At 40.4% G+C, this 24424-nt stretch overlaps 1 protein-coding gene across 1 annotated transcript in view; it reads right to left on the bottom strand.

Moving 5' to 3' along the window:
* Positions 1-911: 911 nt before the first annotated feature.
* Positions 912-24424, bottom strand: part of LOC102419615 (cyclin-Y-like protein 1) — an 82436-nt gene continuing 58923 nt past the window's right edge. Inside the window, exons 5-12 of the mRNA XM_023758062.1 lie at positions 23796-23830; positions 16369-16466; positions 13006-13041; positions 10277-10328; positions 9313-9432; positions 5478-5644; positions 2182-2344; positions 912-1022 (exon numbers count right to left, since the gene is read on the bottom strand). Coding sequence (XP_023613830.1) covers positions 912-1022; positions 2182-2344; positions 5478-5644; positions 9313-9432; positions 10277-10328; positions 13006-13041; positions 16369-16466; positions 23796-23830 — 782 coding nt within the window. The remainder of the gene's footprint in view (positions 1023-2181; positions 2345-5477; positions 5645-9312; positions 9433-10276; positions 10329-13005; positions 13042-16368; positions 16467-23795; positions 23831-24424) is intronic.

The following is a 24424-nucleotide window of genomic DNA, read 5'->3' as shown; positions in this document are numbered from 1 at the left end:
TAACTAAAGGGTTGTGGGTTTGGTTCCCAATCAGGGCACATGTGCAGGTTTTGGGTTTGATCCCATGTCTTGGGAACTGTCTGGGAGGCAACCAATGGATGTTTCTCTCTCACATCTATGTTTCTCCTCTCTCCCTTCTTCTCTAAAATCAACTTAAAAAGTAGAGAAATCTTCAATGTCTGAAAAACTATAATGAAAACTCAGAACTAAAATTATTTTAAAATAATTCATATACAGCAACAATGTCCAAAAAGTTGAGAAGGAATGCAAAGAACACATAATGGGGGGGGGGGGGGAGAGAAAGGAGGAGGGGGAAGGAAGTGCCTATTTTGCTCTAAGAAGCAATGGAAAATATTTAAGAAATTTCCTTATGTCTAAGAAGTCCATTTTCCCCAATATCAAAGTAAACATTAAAGCATTTGAAACTATAGTGTATAGAAATAGATACTTAAATTTTCTAAATGAGAGTTCTAAAGCTCAAAAGAGATTGTCAATTGTGAGGTTAACTAGAACTTTTTAAAAGTTTAAGAGAGACATTTCCTTTTTATCCAAAAATGAAAACAAAATTAAACAAATGTAATATCCTCTAGTAATAAAAATAATCAAAAGGAAAATGAAAAATACTAAGGATCATAAATGAAGCATAGGCTAAAAAAGATCCTCATCAGGTTAAAACCTTTCACTTATTTTTAAGAGGAAATACTAAACTTGCCAGAATAGGGAATATTATATTTCAACAGTCCTTGTTTTGTTTTGGTAGGTGAGATACTCATTATGTCAATACCCCCCCACCCCCGCCACCCCCGTCTCCCTTAAAAGGAAAGAACTTATCTGGGATTGGAGCAGGAGCAGTGATTCTTCTCCAGTCCTTGCAGATGAGGGGCTCATCATGTCACAGCCCTCATTCCTCCTTAAGATAAGATGGCATGGGCATGCTGCACATCAGTAAGGTTAGCACAGCTGCCAGATTTTTTTATGGCCACCCTGCACAGGTTTTTGTTTTCACAATATCTGGAAATGGCCTAGGGGGAGACATGAGACAGAGCACAGGTACACTCAAAATAAAGGAGTTGCGGCCTTCACAGAGAAAGCATCACTGATAGCCACACATTCCCACTTCTTTATATGGATTACAGTTTTTCCTCTTCAGAGAGCTGGCGTATACACTGCTTGGTCCTTGGGATCCTACTTCATGCTCATTCACTAAGGTAAGTCACTTAGGGACTGTGATTAGATTACCAGAGCAAAGGGGAACTTAGAATTTACAATTTGGATTTTCTCAATGATATCAAAGGTGTGACAAGGTCCTAACAACAATATCATCTGTTGCCTGTACACTTGGTTCCATAAACATAATAAACTTACACGTGGACAAAGCCATTGTTGACTCAGCTATTTAAATTCTAGCCAATCTTCATTAGTTAGCAATTGTTCTAGGCAAATTTTAATGAGGCAGGCATGGGTTGTACTTGATTGAAAGGTAGGAAAGTGCTAATGATTGAAGCACTATAAAGGTACTATTTCAGTTGCACATTAATTAAGGTAGAAACACGTCTTATTCTAAAGGACCATCAAAGTACCACAGAAAGTGTCCAATTTAAAAGTGTCCATTTCTGTTGAGAATAATTTTGTTGTATATTCGCCATAAGCCAAAATTACTTTGTTCAATGTACTTTACCATCTCCATTAAAAACCTATATACTTTCTACAGCAAGTGTTTGAAGCACATATTCTACAATCTTAGTATAAGTCTCTCAGGCTAGATTTGTTAACAAACTAAAGGTACTAAACTGTGATATATACAGAAAAGACATAAATTTGCAAACTGAGTTAACAACGGTAAGTAGAATATGGTTGTAGAAGTGATTAGTTATACAATTGTAAGAAATTATTCATATATAGCTAGAAACAAGAACAGAGTTTCCAAAAAAACCATCCAAGATTAAATTGGATATAAATTATTCTGAATCATAGTCACAGAGATCATTTTTGTATAATGTGGGATTCTTAAATAAACCAGAAGAGATACCACTAATATGATGTGAAAGAGTTCATAAGTCTTCTTCAATGTGCTAGTTTAAGAAGCTTTTCATTTTCCTAGTTACTACATAATAAGATTTATCCACAGATACTGGTTTTGGTGTCTGGCACAAACCCCACTTTGGATTCCCACAGCCTTACCTCTAGGTTCAGTGCTCTTTCTTTTCCAAGAGGAGCAAATGCAATAGGCAATCCGTGGTCACTTGCTAAGGACCGAAGGTCAAAATAGTATTTGGCATAGACACTGAGAGAAACATTAAGACTAAACTGTAGTAGATAAAAGTACTGTCTTTCCAGTTCACTTCTGGGCAAGAAGGAAAACACAAAATTAATACAGGGCAATTTTAGTCAACCTGACTATCTTCAAAATTATCATTCTAAACTACTAGGTTGACTCTGCATTTTGTTTTGAAACAAATAAAGGCTACCCAGCTGGACTAGTACACTAATGTTCAAACAAACACAGACAAGGTACAGCTATTTGTCATCCCTCTTGCATCCAGCTCTTTGAATTTTGGACAAGGGGAGGAGGTTACGTCTCTTGTGCTCAAGTGCTGCTGACTATAGAGGCTTATTCATCAGAGTCCCATTAGTGCAGCTGTAGGTTCATGCTCCTTGCTCACTCACAGGGCCCCACTCTAGTGCTCAGATGGAAGGAATGATGTACTGTTCCTTAGCCCCGAAGAATTTGCAGACATTTTCACCAGGCCCATAACAGGAAGGGGATTAGTAAAGTAGAGATGTGCCAACAAAAGGATTGGGCACATCATCACAGTAACAAAACAATCCATTGAGAGCCACCACTAATATCTCTGAGGGAAAAACTCTTGGAAAATTATGAATACCTAACAAGGAAATGGAGGAAAATACAAAAAATGGAAGCATATACCATGCCCATGGATAGGAAAAATTAACATCTTTAAAATGTCATACCACCTAAAATAAAATTCCTATTAAGATATCAATGGCAGCTTTTACAGAAGTAGAACAAATGATCCAAATTTTTATATGGAATCACCAAAGGCCCTAAATAGTCAGAGCAATCCAGAGAAAGACAAAGTTGGAGGTATCATACTACTTGCTATCAAACTATAAGCAAAGTTATAGCAATCAAAATACCAAGGTACTGGCATAAAAATAAACATATAGACCAATGGAATAGAATAGAAAGCCTATAGATAAATTAACTATGTGGTCAATTAATATTTGAAAAAGGAGGACAGATCATTCAATAAGTAAAGACAGTCTATTCAATAAATGGTATAGGGCCCTAACCAGTTTGGCTCAGTGGATAGAGTGTTGGCCTGCGGACTCAAGGGTCTCAGGTTCAATTCTGGTCAACGACATGTACCTTGGTTGTGGGCATATACCTAGTAGAGAGTGTGCAGGAGGCAGCTGATCGATGTTTCTTTCTCATCAATGTTTCTAACTCTCTAACCCTCTCCCTTCCTCTCTGTAAAAAACCAGTAAAATATATATAAAAAAATAAATGGTGTAGAGTAAAATGGACAGATACAAACAAAAAATGAAACTAGACCACCTTCTTCCACCATATACACACATACACTCAAAATGGATTATCAACTTAAATTCAAACTATAAAACTCCTAGAAGTAAACATAGGCAGTAAAATCTAGGACACTTCTCTTAATAATATTTTTTTGTTGATACATCACCTGCAGTATGTGAAACAAAAGAAAAAATAAACAAACGGGACTGTATCAAACTAAAATATTTTAGCACAGCAAAGGAAAACATCAACAAAATAAAAAGACAACCTACTAATGGGAAAACATATTTGACAATAATATATCTCATAATAGTCAAAATTTATTTAAAAAGTATACAACTCAACACCAAAATACAAACCACCCAATCAAAATGTGGACAAAGGACCTGGACAGACACTTCTCCAAAGACTCCATACAGATGGCTGATAGACATATGAAAAGACGCTTAGTATATTTAGTCCTCAGAGAGATGCAAATTTAAACCACAATGAGATATACTCACACCTGTCAGAATGGCGATCATCAATAAAATTTTTAAAAAGCTCGTATTGACCAAAATATGGAGAAAAGGGAACCCTTGTCACTTTTGGTGGGAATGTAGATTGGTGCAGCCACTGTGGAAAACAGTATGGAGTTTTTTTCAAGTAATTAAAAAATGGAGCTGCCTTATGATTCAGAGATTCCACTTCTGGATATATATGCAAAGAAACCAAGACACTAATTCCAAAGAATATATGCACCCTATGTTCACTGCAGTATTATTTACAATCCCCATGCTATGGAAGCAACTCAAGTACCCAGACATAAAAAAGAGTGAAATCTTGCAATTTGTGAGAGCATGGATAGACCTAGAGGGTAGTATGTTAGGGAAATAAGTTAGTCAGAGAAATACAAATACCATATGGTTTCACTTATATATGGAATCCAAAGATCAATATAAATGAGCAAACAAAACAGAAGCAAACTCATAGATACAGGGAACATTTTGATGGTTATCAGAGAGGGAGGAGTTTGGGGGGCTGGGTGAAAAAAGGTGAGGAAATTGAGAAGTACAGATTGGCAGTTATAAAACACTCATGGAAATATAAAGTAAACCCTGGGAAATATAGTCATTAATACTGTAATAATGAGATATGATGTCAGGTCAGTACTAAAAATATTGTGGAAAACACCTTGCAAAGCATGATTTTCTAACCTGAGACTAATACAAAAATAATATTAAATGTAAAGTCTTATTGACAAGAATAATAAAAATAAGTAAATTTTATAAAGGAGGAAAAAAAAAGACCAGAACAGGTAGGCAGCCCTAAAAAATCCATAAAGATATTTAAAGTACGGTTGCTTGTGCATCTGAACTTGTACAATGTTTGCCAATAACCACCAGAGAAATACATTTCAAATTATCACACAGATTATTAGAATAATTACACCTGGAAACCTACTAATTAATGAGAAAGAATATGATATGTTATAGCAAATGTGAATAGAAAAATGTATGTAATTTTGTTGTTGTTGTATCCTCACCTGGGGATATTTTAATATTGATTTTTAGAGAGTGGAAAGGAGGGAAGGAGAGAGGGAAGGAGGGGGGGAGGGAGGGAGGGAGGGAGGGAGGGAGAGAGAGAGAGAGAGAGAGAAACATCAAGTATTTGCCTCCTATTCTCTCCCTATCATGCCCCTACTGGAATTGAGCCTACAACCCAGGTATGTGCCCTTAACTGGAATTGAACCTGGGACCATTCAGTCTGTGCTGACGCTATACCCACTGAGCCAAACAAGCTCAGGCAAAATATATGTAATTTTATGCATAGTTCAGTTCTCTGCACACTCTAAACTTTAAAAACATTTCTTAATCTGTAAACTTTATGGGGGCATATAAAGTAATAAAAAATGGTTAGAAAGTTCACCAAAACATTGCAAACTCACAAGTCCTTGACTGTAATGCCCTTGCAGATTTGACAGAATATTGAATTTGATATATCCAGATCGTGCCAATACTTGAAAGCCAGAACAATGGCGCCGAAAACAATTCGTTTCCAGTTAGTTGGGCAAATGTCGATTTCAGCATATGTTAAAAGTCTTTCTATGTAAACCTGCAAAAGTAAAACACCGGTCTTTGATTCTAGCTCAGTTTAAGTGCTGTGATAATAACTATTAAGAATGACAGGTTTCGTCAGTTTCGACATGCCTTTTATTTTTAGGTTCTGGCCATGAGACTAGTTGGCCAGCCAAAGCCAGAGGCCAAGTCACGGTTGCAAATCAGATACTTCTGTTGCCTATTTTCCCATGTGGAATTTCCAGCCCAGTTTTTGGTCACAGGGATGAATGGACAAGTTAGCAAAGGACTTCCTGAAGAAATGTTACTTTCCCACTTGCAAAGGGCAGCCCATCCAGGCCCAGTGCAGACACTTGAGTGCCCACCACGTGCACTGTTTCATACCTGGCTGGTAGTTAGTGGTGATTTTACATAATCCTGGAATATGTAAATCCCTGCCAATACTAAGCACATCTGTACCTTCTCTACCCAGTAACTAGTCCCTTTGTGCCCCAAGCTGAAGCTAAAACTTGGTTAAGACAGCCCCCCAGTGGCTCCTGTGCAGTGCCGCAGGACAGGTAGTGTAAACAGGCATGTTCGAATCAGGCCTTGACAACTGTCAAGTATACTTGAACTTAGTGCCCTTGTAAGAAACACACACGCAAACCAAGGATAGTCCTTTTATATCCCCTAAGCCTCACATCTCCATCACGATTCTGTGAAATCCATCTCTGTCTTACACAACCTGAAGCTTGGTCAGTTCTGTTGGTTTCAGGTGGTAGCAGAGCTGCCAGTCTCTGTCTCCCTGGTTCTCCTCTAAACCTGCCAGATTGACAGCTCACATTTGCCAAAGCTCTTCAAACCCAACTGTATTTTAAAAAACAAATGATTATTAAACATCATGTGTTCTTAGTGAAAGGTTGCACCAATCCTCAAAAGCTCCAAGTGCTCAGATATCGTATCCTACAAGGTTCAACTGTCTACTTGATGAAAATAGAGACAAATACAACATTGGAAATCACTTAACTTCCTGCGGTCCACTGTAGACTTGGTATGTACCATAAATCCTTCATTTATACCACTTGCCCTCCTGTGTCAGTGGAATTGAGATTTCTCTTCTCACTGAAACTCTTCTAGCAGTGAAGTTGATCCCATTCCACTTCTGAAGAACATCTCCCACAGTTATCTCTTTTTGAACACTTCCCTGTGGCCCAGAGACTCTCCCCAATATGAATGTATTTACGTGGTACCCATCCCACCCCCCACAACCCCTAGGATGCCTCCTCTCTGTTTGCTCACAGTGAATGACCTGAAACTGCTTCTCATCTCCCACTCTCTCCTTCACCCACTGTAGTCTGCCCCTGGCACTGTCACTCGACTGAAACTACTACTGCTAAGGTCATTGGTGCGTGTGCACATACAAACCAGAGCTCTTCACCCCAGCTCCCCACTCCCCACACGTTCTCTAATGTCATGTGGGGCAATGCCATTTGCCTAGGTGCTTGGCCAAAGACCTCCAATTGAGTTGACCTGCTGCAATCTGTTAGCAATTCTTGTTATCTCTGCCTGTCACTGGTAGTCAGACCTCTTTCTATTCTATTTGTCACTTCTCACCCATGTCACTATTGCCCCTGACTTCTCAGCCTCCACTCAGACTCCCAGATACAGTCATTCTTCCCAAAGCAGCCAGGATAGCCTTTTTTTTTTAAAAAAAATATATGTTATTGCTTTTTAAAAAATATATTTTATTGATTTTTCACAGAGAGGAAGGGAGAGGGATAGAGAGTTAGAAACATCAATGAGAGAGGAACATCGATCAGCTGCCTCCTGCACACCTCCTACTGGGGATGTGCCCACAACCAAGGTAATGCCTTTGACCAGAATCAAACCCGGGACCCATCAGTCCGCAGGCCGACACTCTATCCACTGAGCCAAACTGGTTATGGCTAGGATAGCCTTTCTAATCAAGAGCACTTCCCCACCCTGCTCAACTCTGCCAAAGGGTTTCCACCAAACAAATAAAAATGTCACTTTCTCCCATGGCCTGCAAGCTGCAAGGCCCAATCAGGTAGCACTTGCCCTTCTAGGTCCTCATGCCCTACATTCTCTCCCTCATTCCACACTCTGACCACACTGGCCATACCTCACTCTTACTCAAATACCAAGTATAAGTTCCCGTCTCAGAGGCTGGCACTTATTCCCTCTGCACATAACGCCAGAGCTCTCATCTTCCTCAGTTCAGTCAGACCAGGGTCAGATGTCATCTCTTACAGAGGCTCTTCCTGATCACCTCTCTAAACTAGCAAGCCCCTCTCAGCACTTTATCACGTCACCCTGCTGTACCTTCGTGATATTTACTACTACCTGAGATATTCACCTTTTAACAACACTCAGTTAAAGAAATATTTATCTCTTCCTCAGTAGGACAGAAGCGCCATAAAAGCAAACACTTTATTCAGCCATGTCTCTCCTCTATCTTCAGCACTTAGGTCTGTGAGGATTCAGCACTGAAGGGAGAAGTCACCAGGAGTAGCTTAGCGTGGTGGCAAAACCAGAGGAAAACAGAAAAAAGAAGGGAGATAAGGGAGGTTCCAGAAGGAGAGTGAGGTCGAAGTGCTCAATGCTGTCAAGAAGTTGCCATTCCATGAATAGCCACTGAATACCTGCTCTTGCCACTCTTCTATCTTCCATGCACTTTTTATCCATACGCTTTCTCAGCATTGGAATAGCTAATGCTAATTCCCTGCCTCCAGTCAGAGTCACGCTCTAATCCCATATATTCACACGCTCCCTAGAGATGCCCCTCTGTCCCACAGGCGCATCAGCATAATGTGTCTGCAAAGGTCCCACCCTCTTCTACCCCAGATGCTCTCCTTGCTGAGTTCCCTAGCTCTCCAGGTGGGAGCACCACTCCCGCCTTTGATCAGCTGTGCTCAGCACTCCAGATGGCTGGCAGCTCCGTGGAAAGGCCTGTGTCTAATCCAGTGCCCACCGAGGGGTCTCTATTCGGAAGCACAGGCTGCCTCTCCAAAATTCTGATTGAACACTGACGGAGGAGGCATTGCACTAAGTACTCTTCCCTCAGACCAAGCAGGAGACTTTCCCCTTTAGGATTGTCCGAGGGAGGAGTAATACAATCCCCATTCTTTCTCACGAGAATGGACCACTCATTCCAAATGACACACTCTTTCCACAGGAAGCCTGGATGAATGACACAGAGCCCCTTACACAGCTGTAGCTGAGCAGACAACCAGCAAAGCCCTTTCAGGTCCTACTGGCACTAGAATCCTGGAAACATCACAGGCAGGCACAAGAGGACAGCAAGGACGGATGAACACCCATCATTCAAGGAACAGAGAACTTAGGGCTCTAGTTCTCAGTCAGGACACACATTACAACTGCCTGGGGAATGCAGCCTGCGACTCAGCTTAGACCTACACTGAACCCGTCACTGCCTGGGGCCCAGAAGGTTCTGTTATTGCCCCCATCCTGCCCCAGCAGCACACCTTGTATGTATGCCTGTGTGCACTGCATGTGCCTATGTCTCCTGAGGCCTGGAGGGAGCAATTGGAAACCTCTCCCTCCTGCTGCCTTTGATAGCAATCGCTTTGTGGTAAGAAAAGCAAGAACATTTTTAATCATAGTGATTATTAAGCTCAAATGTGTGAACTTTACCACCTTTGATAGGTTTCCCTTAATAAAGTTCTGATAGAAGAACTATCTTACCAAAGTTGATATTGCATAACCAGCTGTTACTTCTATAGAGATAAAAAATGGGTGAATAAATCGGTAAATAGATTCAGGATCAGGATTTTGTGTAAAGTTTTCCTCCTGAACCGTGTTCTGCTGAAAAGAGAAAAAATGCAATGTAAGTATCCACTGAAGAAAAATGCTTAAGTACTTTTATGGCAGCAGTCTGCCACTTGTGCCCACGTGCCCCTTAAAATAATTTTGATTGGGTGACATGTCTCTTAGTCTTTTAAATATAAACAATGGGACCTTAAAAAACAATAGTGATTGAATACCAACACTCACTAAAGATAAATACAGGCACAACCTCTGAAACGTATATTCTTTTCCACCTTCCCCCTTCAGGATTCAGTCTAAATGCAAACTATTTTCAGGCTCAAAAGACTTGCTGGTCGCCATGTCATACTTCTCTGCAATCAACTCTAAAAATGTGCTTTCGGTTTCCTGTAACCATGGGCTCTAAGGCTGTGCTGTGCTGTGCAGGGTCACAGCCACACCGTGCTATGGAGCATGTCTGAGGAAGTGAGCTAAAAATGTTTCTGTAGTTCTAATTAATTTAGTTTTTTTATTTTATTCATAGAGATCTTTCACATATCTGTTTATTTATAAACATTCGTATTGCATGATGCTAAAAATTATGCACTTATCTTTTTTAAAGATACATTTTTTGTTTTTTGGGGTATGTTGACTCACTTTAGCTCACTAATTACTAGTATACGAAGCTGAAACTCAGGTCTTGCTGACATATTTCTTATACAACATTCCTTTTGTTAAATTATTAAATACAACATGGGTGGGGAAGGAAACTTACAGGAAGATAATGTTGACTCCAAGCTGGAGGGAGTAATTTTCTAATAGTGATTAATTTCAAAGCAAATCAGCATGGAATAAGCACAACTGTCTGAGAGAAAAAGACAACATCAATACAACTGGCACTTACTGTGAAAGGATGGATCCTCTCATCAAAAATGTCCTTGGATCTATTTGCATCTCTAGAAAATAAGGACATGATTTTAAAAACTAATCCAGGAATTGTTGTGTTAGCAACATATCTGCTGGGAGTAGAGAGGGGTGGAGGGAGCTTAACCTTCAACAAAGAAAGTCCTTCTACAAATTCTTCTCTTAGATCCTGTAGGAATTTTCTGACCTCTTTTTATTCAGCACATCAAATTCTGTGAAATCTTTTCTACAATGACCAGCCAGAGTTGCCTTTATAAACATTAACCCTTCCTTCCTAATAGGCAATGCTAGGCAACCAAATCGGTGGCTAGTCCTCTAAGCTCACATTGGCAGACACAGGAACATTTTATAAAGCAGTAGTGGTGGGCAAGCATCCATGTGAATATGAGATTCCTTTTTTTTTCACTGTTTGTTTTCTCTTATCACTTTCCTATATTATATTCTTATTCTGTATTTTTTCTGGTCTCTTTAAAATAGTCTGAGTTAAAATCTTGCCTTTTTATTTTAAAAGTGAACAGTATATTGATTGTAGAGAGAGGAAGATAAAGAGAGAAAAAAATCAATTGGCTGCCTCCTGCACATGCTGGACTGGTGATTGAACCAGAAACCTACGTACGTGGCCTGACAGAATTGAACCCACAACCTGGTACGTGCTGCCCTGACTTGGAATTGAACCTGCCACTTTGTCGTATACAGGACGATGCTCCAACCAACTGTGCCAGGGAAACCAGGCTGCTTCTTTTTTTTTTTAAGTTTAATTTTCCACACTAATACACTCTGCTCATTTACACAGTGGTTCTCCAAGTGTGTTTTGCAGGCTTCAGTGGTTCCACTAGACCAGTGGTCTGCAAACTGTGGCTCACGAGGCACATGCGGCTCTTTGGCCCCTTGAGTGTGGCTCTCCCACAAAATACCACGTGCGGGCGTGCACATACAGTGCTATTGAAACTTCGTGGCCCATGCACAGAAGTCGGTATTTTGTGGAAGAGCCACACTCAAGGGGCCAAAGAGCCGCGTGTGGCTCGCGAGCCGCAGTTTGCGGACCACTGCACTAGACCATTTTCAGGAGACCCATGAGACCAAAACTGTTTGTATAGAAATATTAAGGCACTGCCTGCATTTACACTGACATTTGCAATGATTGTGTAAAAGCAAAAGTCAGTAAAACTGGTCTCTGAGCAAGAATCAAGGCAAAGGTCCCACCCTGTGCTAGTAGTTATTCTATTCTCACTGCCACTTGTTGAAAACAAATCTACTTAAGCACATCTTTGATAAAGAATTAACAATGAATAATGCTATTAAAAATTGATCCTTCTTTTTATATTCTGAATAAGGGGAAGTATGCATACTGAAATGTGGATGTGTTAAGGAAAAGCACTTGGACTTTAACTTAGTTTGAGCTGAATGAGCTACTGTTTTCATAGAATAACATCTTTATTTGGTAGTACAAGTGTCAAAATCTCAAAACTGAAAAGTGAGCCTGTCACTTCAAGGAAAATAACTTATACATTTCTTGTCCATTGCACAATTCCAGCTATCAAACTGGAAATCAAGAATGGAGAAAACTTGTACCTTTTTTGTGAGCTTGACACGTTTTCAATACTTAATGGTTTTCCGGGAAGAGTGGTGGTTATGACGCTAACTAACAAAAGTGAGTTTTGATAAATGTGGACCAATACTTTCCAAATGAAGAATGCATAATATTACAAAATTACTTACAAGTAAAAAGATTCATTCAGCATACAAGATATATGAATGGGTACTAATTTAAAAGAGAGCTTATTACAAGTTCATGTAACTACTTTAAGAAACTTGCTCTTGTGGACTTTTAGTACAGTATCAAAAAATATACACAATTTTCTGAAGGCTTTAAAAATATGCCCATAAAGCTACATGAGGCTGAGTCTTCAATTGTTTATTCAAAACAAATTATTGAGATGACTGAAATAATCACAAAGGTGTGAAGACAGAGTGGACATGAGAATTAGCTGTCTTCTGTTAAACCAGACATAAAGAGATTTGCAAAATGAAAATAAATGACACAATTTCCACTTGGCCTATTTGTTATGGAAAATGATTCTCCTTTATAAAGAATTATGTTAATGCTATGGCTCCCAATCAGGGGCAATTTAGTCCCCCAGGAAGCATTCGATCATGGAGGAGACTTTTTGTTGTCACAATGGGGCCTGGGAAGATGGTGCTACTGGCATCTAGTGAGGAGAGGCCTGGGAAGCTGTAAACACCCTGTAACGCACAAGGCAATCCGCCACAGCAAAGCAGTATCCTGCTCATAATTTCAACAGTGCTATAAAAACCATGTTTCAACATACAGGGGGTTTATTTTTAAAGTCTCAATTTTAATTTCTAATACAGTAAATATCAATATAGCCCACATAAACAAATATTCTTTGGGATCCTCAATAAGACTCTTAAGACAAAAACAAGTGATTCACTTCAATCTATAATAATAAAAGCACAATATGCTAATTAGACCAGATGACAGAATGACCTTCTGGGGCTCCTGTGAGGACCCTAGCAAGCCAGGGTTGCGAGGGCTAAGCCCCTTGCACGAATTTCGTGCATCGGGCCCTTAATAATGTAATAAAAGCACCATAGCCTACTCCAACAATGTTTATAGTTAAAACCTAACACTAACTTTATATCTTTTAAGTTTATTAGCTAGAATAACAAGACAGGTTTTAAACTTACCTATTCTTTATGTGATAATATATTGCTAGTGCCAGGCTGTGGAGAAAAAAAAAAGTAACAATTGACTTTATGTCTTGGCTGAAGACATATTTTAAAAGGGTTGTGGTGGGGGAAGACCTTCCCAGCTGCCAGTGGCCATGAGATCCTCATTCAGGACAGTATCGCATGGGCACTCTTCACCTTGTTCTGTTTCTTTATCTTTTAGCAAAATTAGAAAACCAAAATGCTAGGGCATATTCAGTAAGATGACATGTTTCTGGTGATTATTATAATATATAAGATATTACACACTTCCCCTGTCATTTCTTTCTACCCATAGAACCTTTCATCCGTACAAGTTAGATCTATTTGTGCACATGCTTCAATTTAAGCCATATAGTAGTTTTCCACCTGCCCACCCATCGTCTGTCATTTCCATAAAGGTAAATAGAATGCTCTCTACCAAACAGAATCATTCAAGGTCACTTTTACATAATTGTTAGAAAATTTAATAGCAAATTGTAGAACCCACAAAATCAATAGTTCTAACAATTCTACAATTAGCGGTGCTAGCAATGCCGCAAGTAATACACAGTGTAATATTAGTAACATTTCCAAATTACTTTAAATATAATTTTAATGAGCAGATATAAGTCCTCAGATACCATGTAAGTTACTATATCCCTAAATTATTCCCAGATGCTGTGTAACATGAAACAAAGGAGTGCTGTAGATTAAGTTCCATGCTTTTCCTCTTTGCCCTCAGTGTCTAATATGAAGCTCCAAATGACTGAGGGGAGCAAATCTGAATTTTATAAATAGATTATATGCTGGAGGCTAATTCCAGCAGGGTCATAATAAATGCAAGAAGTCCTCAAAAGGTTGATGGGCTCTTTCTGCAAAACTAAAAATCTGCATGTTATTACCTGCTGCTGGAACAGCTAAAGGCAGTTTCCCCAGCCTGATAATCTACTGTTTACCAAACCTTACCTTTGATATGTATATATGCTTTGCTATAGGGCAAAGTATGTTAATAGGGGTCCAGAGACTCAGAGAACTCAGCTACTAAAGCTAAGCCTTCCCTGGCTCCCCCTAAAATGCCTCCCAAATTTATATTTCATGTCTAGTTTATTTAATTTTACTCGCAGCCTCTTCTCCAGATTCCTGAACTCTTCTAGATGCGTAAACACTCCGGCAGTTATAGAAAAATAGCACTTCTAAAAAGGCCTGTAGCCTTGTTAGCATCAAAGATGGGTACTTGTATAGTGCTTCAAACAGTTTCATCTTCAAATTGATTTTAAAATCACAGAATTTGAAGTTATAGAAGCTGAAAAGAGACAATGAACTTGTGGTGATATTTAATTCAACAATTCAATTTTACAGAGAAGGTAGCCAAGGCTTAAAACTGACTTCCTCAAGGTCCCACCAAGAGTGAGAAGCGGTTCTCTTCCTCCGACCCTCTAACCAGGTAGTGTGGTTCCCAGGCTTGGCTGTGCATTGGGGTCCTCAGAGGAGTTTGACAAACTGCCTTCTCCCATGTGAGTTGACCTGATTCCTCTGGCATTGGGTATGACCTGGGGTTGTTTTGGAAGCTAATCAGGTGATTGCAACGTGCACCAAAGTTTGAGAACACATGAATTAGGGTTAAAATCAAAATCATCCTGGATGCTTTTCTCCACGTAAAGATGCCTTCCATCCTTCCTCAGCTTATCAGGAGGCTTGTGAGAGTGAGAGAATGTTTGGGGGGAAGAGAAATGGAATGCATGTGTTTAGAGACACATTTAGATAAAAGTTGCATACTTGATTCTAATAAGGCTCACCCATCCCATTGAGAACAATGCACTAAACATTTTTTCAAAACCATTCCTAAGGTCCAATTAGCTCTATTAATATTCTCAGGAACCTTTACTTTACCAATAGTAAATGTACTGAATGATCATTTTCAAAACCTGATGAGAACAAATGAAAACTTACTGGTCTTCAAAAATTAGACAAATTTAGAGGAAAAAAGCATAACACCCACTTGTCTGAGCAAGGTTAATCTTCAAAACTACTTTTGAATTATATACTGTAACATCACTCTTCTGAACTCAAAAGAAGCTATGGAATGCGGCCAGAAAGGACTTGTTTTTTACTCCCGGATTTAGTGGCCAGACTGAAGAAAAAGACTCAGTGATTGTGAGTTGGGTGCCAAGGCTCAGGACTTTAGAGAGACACGGGCTCCAGTTTTGCTGAAACTCAATTTGATCTCAACTGTTGTTATGAGAGAAGAAACTTACATTATTATGATTGTGAACTGGCTGTTATAATTAAAGTAGAAGTTACTGAGAATTTAATTAGCCAAAAAGCTGATACAATATAAACAAAATTAAGTTTATAAATAAATTATGTCTTAGGACTGAAAAATAAAATCAGGAATGAGGATTTTAATATTTTCAGGTAGAATTTCCCAAACTGTGTTCTGGAAAGTCAACCCTCTCATCCTGGAGAGACACCAATAATGATCCTTGGACAGCGCCAATGGGATTCAGGAAGCTCTACATCCTAGTTTGGTTTTATTTTGCTCTTAAGTAAGCTTGAAAGTTTCATATTAGGGTGTTTTTAAAGTGCATCTCCAATTGTGGACTATGAACTCACAGAATTTAATGAATAGTTTTCATCATCATGACACTGTTATGTTTGCCTAAGCATAAACCTGTGACTATGTTTCCAAAACTTCACCTCCCTCATGATTTTCTGCTTTGATTTTGTTATATATGGATCGATATAATGTCTTGAATATGTATTTATATAACTATAAACATATGTAAGTAAATTTAATACATCTATAAAATTAAAACCTCAGTTAAACAAATTTAACCCTCAAAGAAATTATCTTGAAAAGTTGTTCCTTTAGACTGCTTTGATGCATTTTTCCTGGAAGGAGAGTGCATTTCAATATACAAATAGTGCAGGAAAAAAGAAAGTAGGATGGGGGAAACCTGACACAATCCAATGAACTGTAATTGCAGATACAGGCTGGTGCCAGTAGGGGACAAGCTGTCCCTTCTTCCAAGAGCAGCTTCCAGGGTAGTACACATGGTTTTAGGCCTGTATCTCATGAAGAAATACTTTATTCCAGAAACATTCAGTAAAACACACCTCTCCTTTCATTGTGTTCAACAATGTCTCAGGAACAGTAATGCCTCAAGTAAAGATAAACACTTTTGGGGGGATTTTTTAATTGTTAAGTGGGTTTCCCTTCTTCCATCCACTCTAAGATTAAAATGGAAGTGGAAATCAATATATAATTGACACCAGTGTTTTAACCTGAGCACTGAAAAGGACAATCAAATGAAAGTACATATGGGCAGGATAAGGGTTCTGTCCCCTATTTGTACTCACCACTGCAAGGTGAGTTTCAGATCAGACTGAGAAATAGTGCTGTCTACATATAATGTTGCACATGAACTGTACTTTTCCCTAAGGTGACCAGGAGACACCTGAAGGGGAAGGGGAATAGAAGAAAATATCACAGTAAGTTAAACCTATAAAAGTGTGTTTTTCCTTGGTTAAAATGTCAAACAATTAAGCATTACAATTGTTCTCATACTCTATGAACTGCTTCAGTGCAATACCATGTGCAGCTCTACGGTAAACCCATTACATGCTCTCACTTCCAATGATGAGAATTGAGGAAGGGGTCATAAAATGCTGCCCTTAACATACTACCTATAATCCAACTTGGCAAACACCTATGATTAATTCCCTTTATAACAATGTAAAACATTTAAAATAAGATTTTAGTGTTTTTTCCTTGAGAAATGAATCCTGCCAAGATTTCTATTTCTACTATTTATTTTCTACATTAAGACATACTGCCTTCTATAATATTGAAGCAAGAGCTTTTACTGAAGTACATAAAAGCCAATGATAAATGTTAGTTCAGGAGACAGTGTGACAAAATACATGTATCTGAGGCAGAGGTGTGTGTGTGCTGGGGCTGGCCTGCGGCTCACAAGTTAGGGACCAGAGGTCTCTCTGGGCCTCAGTTTCCTTACCTAGAGGATTAAAGAGTATTGTTTTAAGATTCTCTCACATCCAAAAACAGATCAAACACCTCTGAGAATTTAACTCTCCCTTCATGTTGAAATAAGACTATCATTACATTCCTCCAAAGAGAACCTCAGAGAATGCTTCCCATGATATTAAGATTTCTATTCCCTGAGCTACATGACACTTATCGGGACCCTGCCTCACTCAGATGCTCTCTCTGACTACCAGGCCTTTTGCTTCCTCCTTTTCCCAGCCAGGTTAACCCCGCTTCCCATCTACCTCCAGGACACCTCTGCCAGCAGCCACACGAAACAACTGTCCCTTTCTCTGCACTCACACACCTGAGTTACTACTTGTTACACGGTATCAACTGCTTCCAGGGCATCCCCCTCATAACAAGTGAGCTTCTCTAGTGAAGGCAGGACTTCCCCTTCTCTTCTACCTCCAATTGCTGAGCACAGAATCTGGGGCAAATTAGGAGTGCAACAAGTGTTTGACCAATTATCTAAAATCAATAGCAACTGGAAGGTAAATCCTACTACTGATACAAATTAGATTAGAATTTGCCTGCAGTGGTGTCACAGAGATGTGCACCAGACCTCTAGTGTAAAATAAAACTATGGCATAAAAAGAAAAAATTAATGTGAATGGTAAAATTCAGAAGCACATAAAAGCGTAAAATAATAAATATTGCCCTGGCATGCTTGGTTCTGTGGTCAGAGTGTTGGCCTTCATATCAAAAGGAAGTGGGTTTGATTCCTAGTCAAGGGCAAGTACCTGGGTTGTGGGTTCAGTCCCTACTCCTGGTCAGGGCGCGTTTGGGAGGCAGCCAGTTGATGTGTCTCTCTCACATTGATGTTTCTCTTTCTCTCCCCCTCTATCCTTCCACCCTGCTACTCTCTCTGAAAAACACTGAAAAAAATATCTTAAGGTTAGGATTAAAAATATACAAATAAAAAAATAACTCCACCCCACACAGGCAAAACATTACATTGGTAAAAGAATGAAATGCTATAAAAAAAAATGACAGGGCATAAGAGAAAAGGTGTATACCAAAACATACCAAAAACTTTCAGATTCCTAGGAATAGAGAAGCTTCTAAATGTATCCAGAGAAGAAAGGGTGGGGCAAATTACTAAAATTGGTAATACACAATGTATCATACAGGTTTAAGAGCAACACTGTAATGAGAAAATAGTAGAAATATCTTTACAACTGCAAAAATTAATTTCAACCTAGAATTCTCTGCTTTATTAAATAGGAGGCATTTTAGAGAGGCTAGATCTCTAAACAATTTCTGCCCATGTATCCTTTCCCAGGAAAAAGTGTGCCAGTGAAACAAGGGAGTATAAAAAGACAGAGGAAGACATACAACACAGGAAACAGATTTTCAAGCAGTGTACCACGCCACACACTGGTGTGCAGCCACTCCACCCAAAATCCTGCTGCCCCACCCGGAGACCTGCAGACCCTAAGACCTCCACCTCCAAGGGTGCCCGGCTCCCGCAGCAGTAAGTGCCACCTCCCCCCTCCCCAGCTACAGACCTCCATACCCACAGTTGCGCTTTTCCAGTGTGTGGGCCTCCTGAGCCCACGGATCCACAGGCCACTCTTGGTTGCCGCTGTGAGCCCCCACTGGGTATACACTTATACAAACAAGGAAACACTGCCCCGGCAGTAGAAATTCTAAATTCCCCCTTCCTGGATACCTGCCCACATACACCTTGGTCACGCGGCTTCAGCTCCAGGACCCCTCTGAGTGTGTGAGTGCGCCGCCCTGGCAAACAGACCACGGGTGCCTCAGTGAGCCACCACTGGGCGTGCACGAATCCAACCAAGGACACAAGGCCCTGGCAGTAGAAATATGGACTTCCGCCACTCCTGGTTGCCTGCCCACAGACACCTCAGTCATGTGGCTTCAGCGCAAGCACCTCTCTGAGTGCACCTATGTGAGCCGCCACTGGGTGCATGCGAATACAACCAAGGGCTCAAGAACCCAGCAGCAAAAACTGAGTCTTCCCACTCCACAGCTGTCAACCTCTGGACAGCACAGTCATGCTTGTCCAGAGTGAAGGCCTCCTAAGCCCAAGGCCGCAAAGGGGGATCTTGGGTGCCTCTGTGAGCCTCCACTGGGCGCACTCATATCCAAACAAGGGCACATAGCCCGGGCAGTAGAAATTCGGAGTTCCCCCACTCCTGGCTGCCTGCCCCCAGACACTTCGGTTGTGTGGCTTCAGCACCAGGGCCCCCCTGGGTGCGTGAGTGTGCTGCCCCAGCAAACAGCTCCTGGGTGCTTCTGTGAGCCGCCGCTGGGTGCAGGCGAACCCAACCAAGGGTACAAGGCTCAAGCAGCAAAAACTGAGTCTTCCCACTCCACAGCTGCCAACCTCTGGACACCACGATTGCACCTTTCCAGAGCGCAGGCCTCCTGAGCTCCAACACCCCAACAGACGGCTCCTGGGTGCCTCTGTGAGCCCCTGCTGGGCACGTGCGATTTCAACTAATGGCACAAGGCAGCAAAAATTGGGATATCCCCCTCCCCGGCTGCTGACCTCTGGACACTGCAGTTGCGCCTTTCCAGCACGCAGTCCTTCAGAACCTGCTGCCCCTATACGCGGCTCATGGGTGACTCCTTGAGCTCCGGATAGGTGTGTTCATATCCAAATAAGGGCGCACGGCCCTGGCTGTAGAAATTTGGACTTCCCCCTTCCCAGCTGCCTACCCACAGACATTGCAGTCGCATAGTTTCAGCACACAGGTACCCTGAGGCCATTGCCCCAGCAGGTGACTCCCGGGTGCCTCTGTGAGCTGCCACTAGGAGCACTCGTATCCAACCAAGGGCTCCAGCAGGCTGCCCTTGGGTGCTTCTCTGAGCCGCTGCAAGGCACAACTCCGGCTGTAAGCATTCAGTCCCCATGCTAGCACTGCTCCAGCACAAAGGCCCCCTGAGGCTACTGCCCCAGCAGATGGCTCCTGGGCAGCTCTGTAAGCAGCCATTGGGCATGCATATCTAACCAAGGGCACACATCCCCCAAAGCAGAAACTGGGACTTCTCCCTCCACGTGACCGGTGGCACACCACAATTGATCCATTCCAGTGTGTGGGCCCCATTACACAACCCTTTCAGATGGCTCCTGGGCCCCTGTGTGTTGCCCTGTGGGCATGTGCCTCTCTAATCATGGGTGCACGGCTCCCCCAGTAGGATCCATGACATCCCCCTCCTGGCTACCTACCTCTGAACAGCTTGGTGAGTTACTGAGGACTTGCCTCCATGGACAAAGTCATATTGTTTTAGCCACAGTCCTTGAGATTCCCACATCCCCAGCTGCTGGATCCTGAACTCCCTCGTGATTCAGAGAGGGAAATCACTTTGGTCAGAATACCACTGCCTAAACCACAGACTACGAGATATCCGCCCTCCACTGTCACGGGCTCTCGGCCCCTCTAGTGAGTTGCAGAATGATGTTAATCCAGCAAGAGTCACCCACACTGGCCAAAGTCACAGTACCTGATCCTCAGGCCATGAGACACCTTCCTCCCAGGCCATGGACTCTGGGAACCCATAGTGAGCACATACCAGTGAGACCTCAGACAGCCTTTTACACAAGAGCCAGATCCATGATCACATCCAAAACAGCTTGCACAATGAAGCCGGTGGTGAGTTACACTGTCAACCCATGACAAGACTTCATCCTCGAATAAGACACTAACATTCAAGATCCAACTACACCAAGAGAACCCAAATAGCTCAAGTAGGGAGCCCTGCTACATTACCAATGCCAGGAGACCTGAGGCATCACACCAGTATCACCACCCTCTAAAGAACCTGGGTAGCAAAGCAGTTGGATCTAGAACACAGAAACAAAACATTACAGCAAAACATGGGGAGACTGCCAAGACCGGTTTGGCTCAGTGGATAGAGCGTCGGCCTGCGGACTGAGAGGTCCCGGGTTCGATTCCGGTCAGGGGCATGTGCCTTGGTTGTGGGCACATCCCCAGTGGGAGGTGTGCAGGAGGCAGCCGGTCGATGTTTCTCTCTCATCGATGTTTCTGACTCTCTATCTCTCTCCCTTTCTCTCTGTAAAAAATCAATAAAAATATATTTAAAAAAAAAAAAAAAAAAACAAAACATGGGGAGACAAAAAAACAATCCACAAAGGAAAGAAAAATCACCAGAAAGGGAATTAAATGAAATAGAGGCAAGTAACATGCCACAGAAAGAATTCAGAGTAATGATTATAAGGATTCTCAAATGGCTGGATGACAAATACACACAACTCAATGAGAATTATAAGGAGCTGAATGAGAATTTCACCATCATGAAAAGGAACCAAGAGAAAATGAAGAATGACATAGCTGCAGTAAAGAACAGCTACTGGAAGACTTAAATAGTAGACTAGAAGAGGCTGAGGACCACATCAGCGAATTAGAAAACAAGGTAGGAAAAAATACGCACTCACAGCAGCAACTGGAAAGAAAACTTAAAAAGCAAGAGGAGAGCCTAAGGGAGCTTTGGGACAACACAAAACGAAACAACATCTGCATAATAGGGGTACCAGAAGGAGAGAAAGTGGAGCAAAGAATAGAAAACCTGTTTGAAAAAATGACAGAAAACTTCCCTGATATTGGCAAGAAAAAAAAACCATGCAAGTCCAAGAAGCACATAGAGTTCCAAACAAGATGAATCCAAAAAGACCAACACCAAGACACATCATAATTAAATTGACAAACATCAACAACAAAGTAAGAATTTTAAAGTCTGCCAGAGAGAGACAGAAAGTTACCTACAAGGGACCTCCCATTAAAATATCAACTGATTTCTCAATAGAAACACACCAGGCCAGAAGGGAATGGAATGAAATATACAAAGTGATGCAAAGCAAGGGACTAAATCCAAGAATACCATATCCAGCAAGGCTATCATTCAAAATTAAAGGTGGAATCAGGAGCTTCACAGACAAAAGTGGGCTAAGAGAATTTATTACGATCCAGCCAGCAATGCAAGAAATGCTAAAGGGACTACTGTAAAAAGAAGAAACAGAAAGGCAAGAAGAAACACAAACATTAAGAATAAATATGATGACAAACAAGTTCATATCAATAATAACATTAAACGTAAATGGGTTAAATGCTCCAATTAAAACATGCAATACCTGACTATATTTGGGCAGGCGCACAGACATTCAGAGTGAATGAATAAATATGATACCTACTTTTTTGTTAGATCAACAAAAAATATTTTTGATATGCCTAGGAATTGTAATCAGTGTATGTGTGCCATGAGACACAAAAGGTTGAAAATTGCTGATCTAAGAAATCAGGGATCCAACACAAAAGAACAGTATGTGAGATCCCAGATGACTTTAAAGAAATATGCCTAAAAGCAGGCACAGAGCAGGCCTTTGGAGAACAAGTCTATATTGGAGGAGGATAACAAAAGGCTTCCAAGAAGAAGTGGAACAAATGTGTTCAGTACATGGAAAATATTTTTGACAGGCCTCTGACAAATGTCACAGCATTTTTGGAAAAAAATAGCTGCTAGAAAAGAAGTGAATACACTAAAAAAAATTAATTCTGCACACAAAAAAATGAAAACTTACGAGGTATTATGTTAATGTAGCATAAATATAGAATTTTTGTCCCAATAGTCATCTTTCTCTATCAAGTTACTAGATTGTTAGGTATAAACAGTTATTTCTAAAATCAGAGAGACCAGCCTACTTGCTGCATTTGACTCCGTGAGATTATGTTGATGAGGAACAGGGGTTTGGATTATCCTGGAGAAGTGTCGCAGTGCTCAAATCTCAGTAATATTGGGGGTCCCAAAAAAAGTATACACATTTGAACAGCTGATAACTCACTTAAGTTTCACTCCTTTTCAGGTTTAACTGATTTGAAATAATGGGCGAAGCCAGACTAAGCTTTGAACAAAGAAAACTTATCCTAAAGTCCTACTAGATTTTTTTATGGCGAGACATAAAAGATAAAGTTTACAGCGCAAAACCGGCAACAGTCCACAAATTGAGGGCACACAAATACAGAATAAAATAATTAATTCTTGACATGTATAATTTTATTGCTTTGTTTTATCAACAGTGCCTGGACCAGACCAGTCATCAGTTTGAAAATAGGCACTGACAAGAAATATTATTCATTTCTGCAGATTCTTTCAAATTTTGAAACTGAACTGTATGTTAATAAACACTGGCATAATCATTCAAAGTGCATATACATTTGTTGAGCAAAAGAATGAAGGGTGTACAAGAAAGAGGCACAGCCAAAGAACTATATGGCTCAGCATTAAAAATATTTACAAAGTCATAATAATGTAAACATTGATTCTGATTTAATAAAAACCATGATATATGTTTTGAGGACAGAGGGAGGGGAAAAAGGCCACACTGGAGGAAGAAACATAAGCTTTCATTTGCCATGACAATAAGCTAAGATATAATCCTAAAAATTGACTTAGCTTGATATTGTTGATCATTTTGTTAAAAATCAAGATTAAAAGTTAAGGCAAAAATTAAGGCAGATATTTATACCACAACCATGTTATTGACATTTAACTTAAAGTTCAGAAGCCCTAAAAATGAACATTACTAAAGCCAAAAACTTTCCTAAATATGGAAGTTTGATCAGGAAGATAACAGAAGTGATTTAGAAAATCTACCATGCTAATGATATTGGTTCCATTATATATTGTTAAAAATCATGGCAGACAATTTTTAATTCAAATTACTAATTTCTTACTAACTTTTAAACCATTTACTTACATGGTAGGAATAGCTGTTCTTCCTCTTTTCTCGCACTAAGAATAAACAAAATTAACCAATCAGTACTGATACCAATGCCACAGAAAAACAGAAGTTACTGATTGCCTGAAAGATTACCAACATACAAAATAAGAACAAATTTTATTCCATTTCTTTTATAACTTCCAACCAAATTTATAATTTAAAGCACCTGGTAAGAGGAGTCCCCTAAGCAAAATCTTAAAACTGAGATTTGCCTTTTTGACCTAATGGATATTCTGTTTTAGTACAAATAAAAGTCTCTCATGTCCAGAAGGAAAGGGCAAAGATTAGGCCAGGGGAGAAACTTAGCTAATAAAAAAGCTTATCTGTTGTGCCTCTGAGCCAGTACTCAGTCGGAGTTTCCAATTCTACATGGATACCCTCTGTACTTGAACCACCAGGATCTAACAGTTGAGGGCTCTAAGAACCAGTTTCTGGCCAGGCACCTGCAAGCATCCTGAACCACTTAGGTAACCCCTAGAATATCTTACTAAGAAATTAAATGCATTTCTACTCAATTGTAAAGTAAACTATCCATTTTAAATTTTAAACTGAGTGCAGCTAACCTAACTAAACAAGTGTACAAAAACAAAATAGTTTTGCTCTAA

This window comes from Myotis lucifugus, unplaced genomic scaffold, assembly GCF_000147115.1.
Source record: "Myotis lucifugus unplaced genomic scaffold, Myoluc2.0 scaffold_121, whole genome shotgun sequence".
In the NCBI taxonomy this organism is placed as follows: Eukaryota; Metazoa; Chordata; class Mammalia; order Chiroptera; family Vespertilionidae; genus Myotis; species Myotis lucifugus.
The sequence above is the reverse complement of the archived record's forward strand: the minus strand, read 5'-3'. Positions and strand labels throughout refer to the sequence as shown.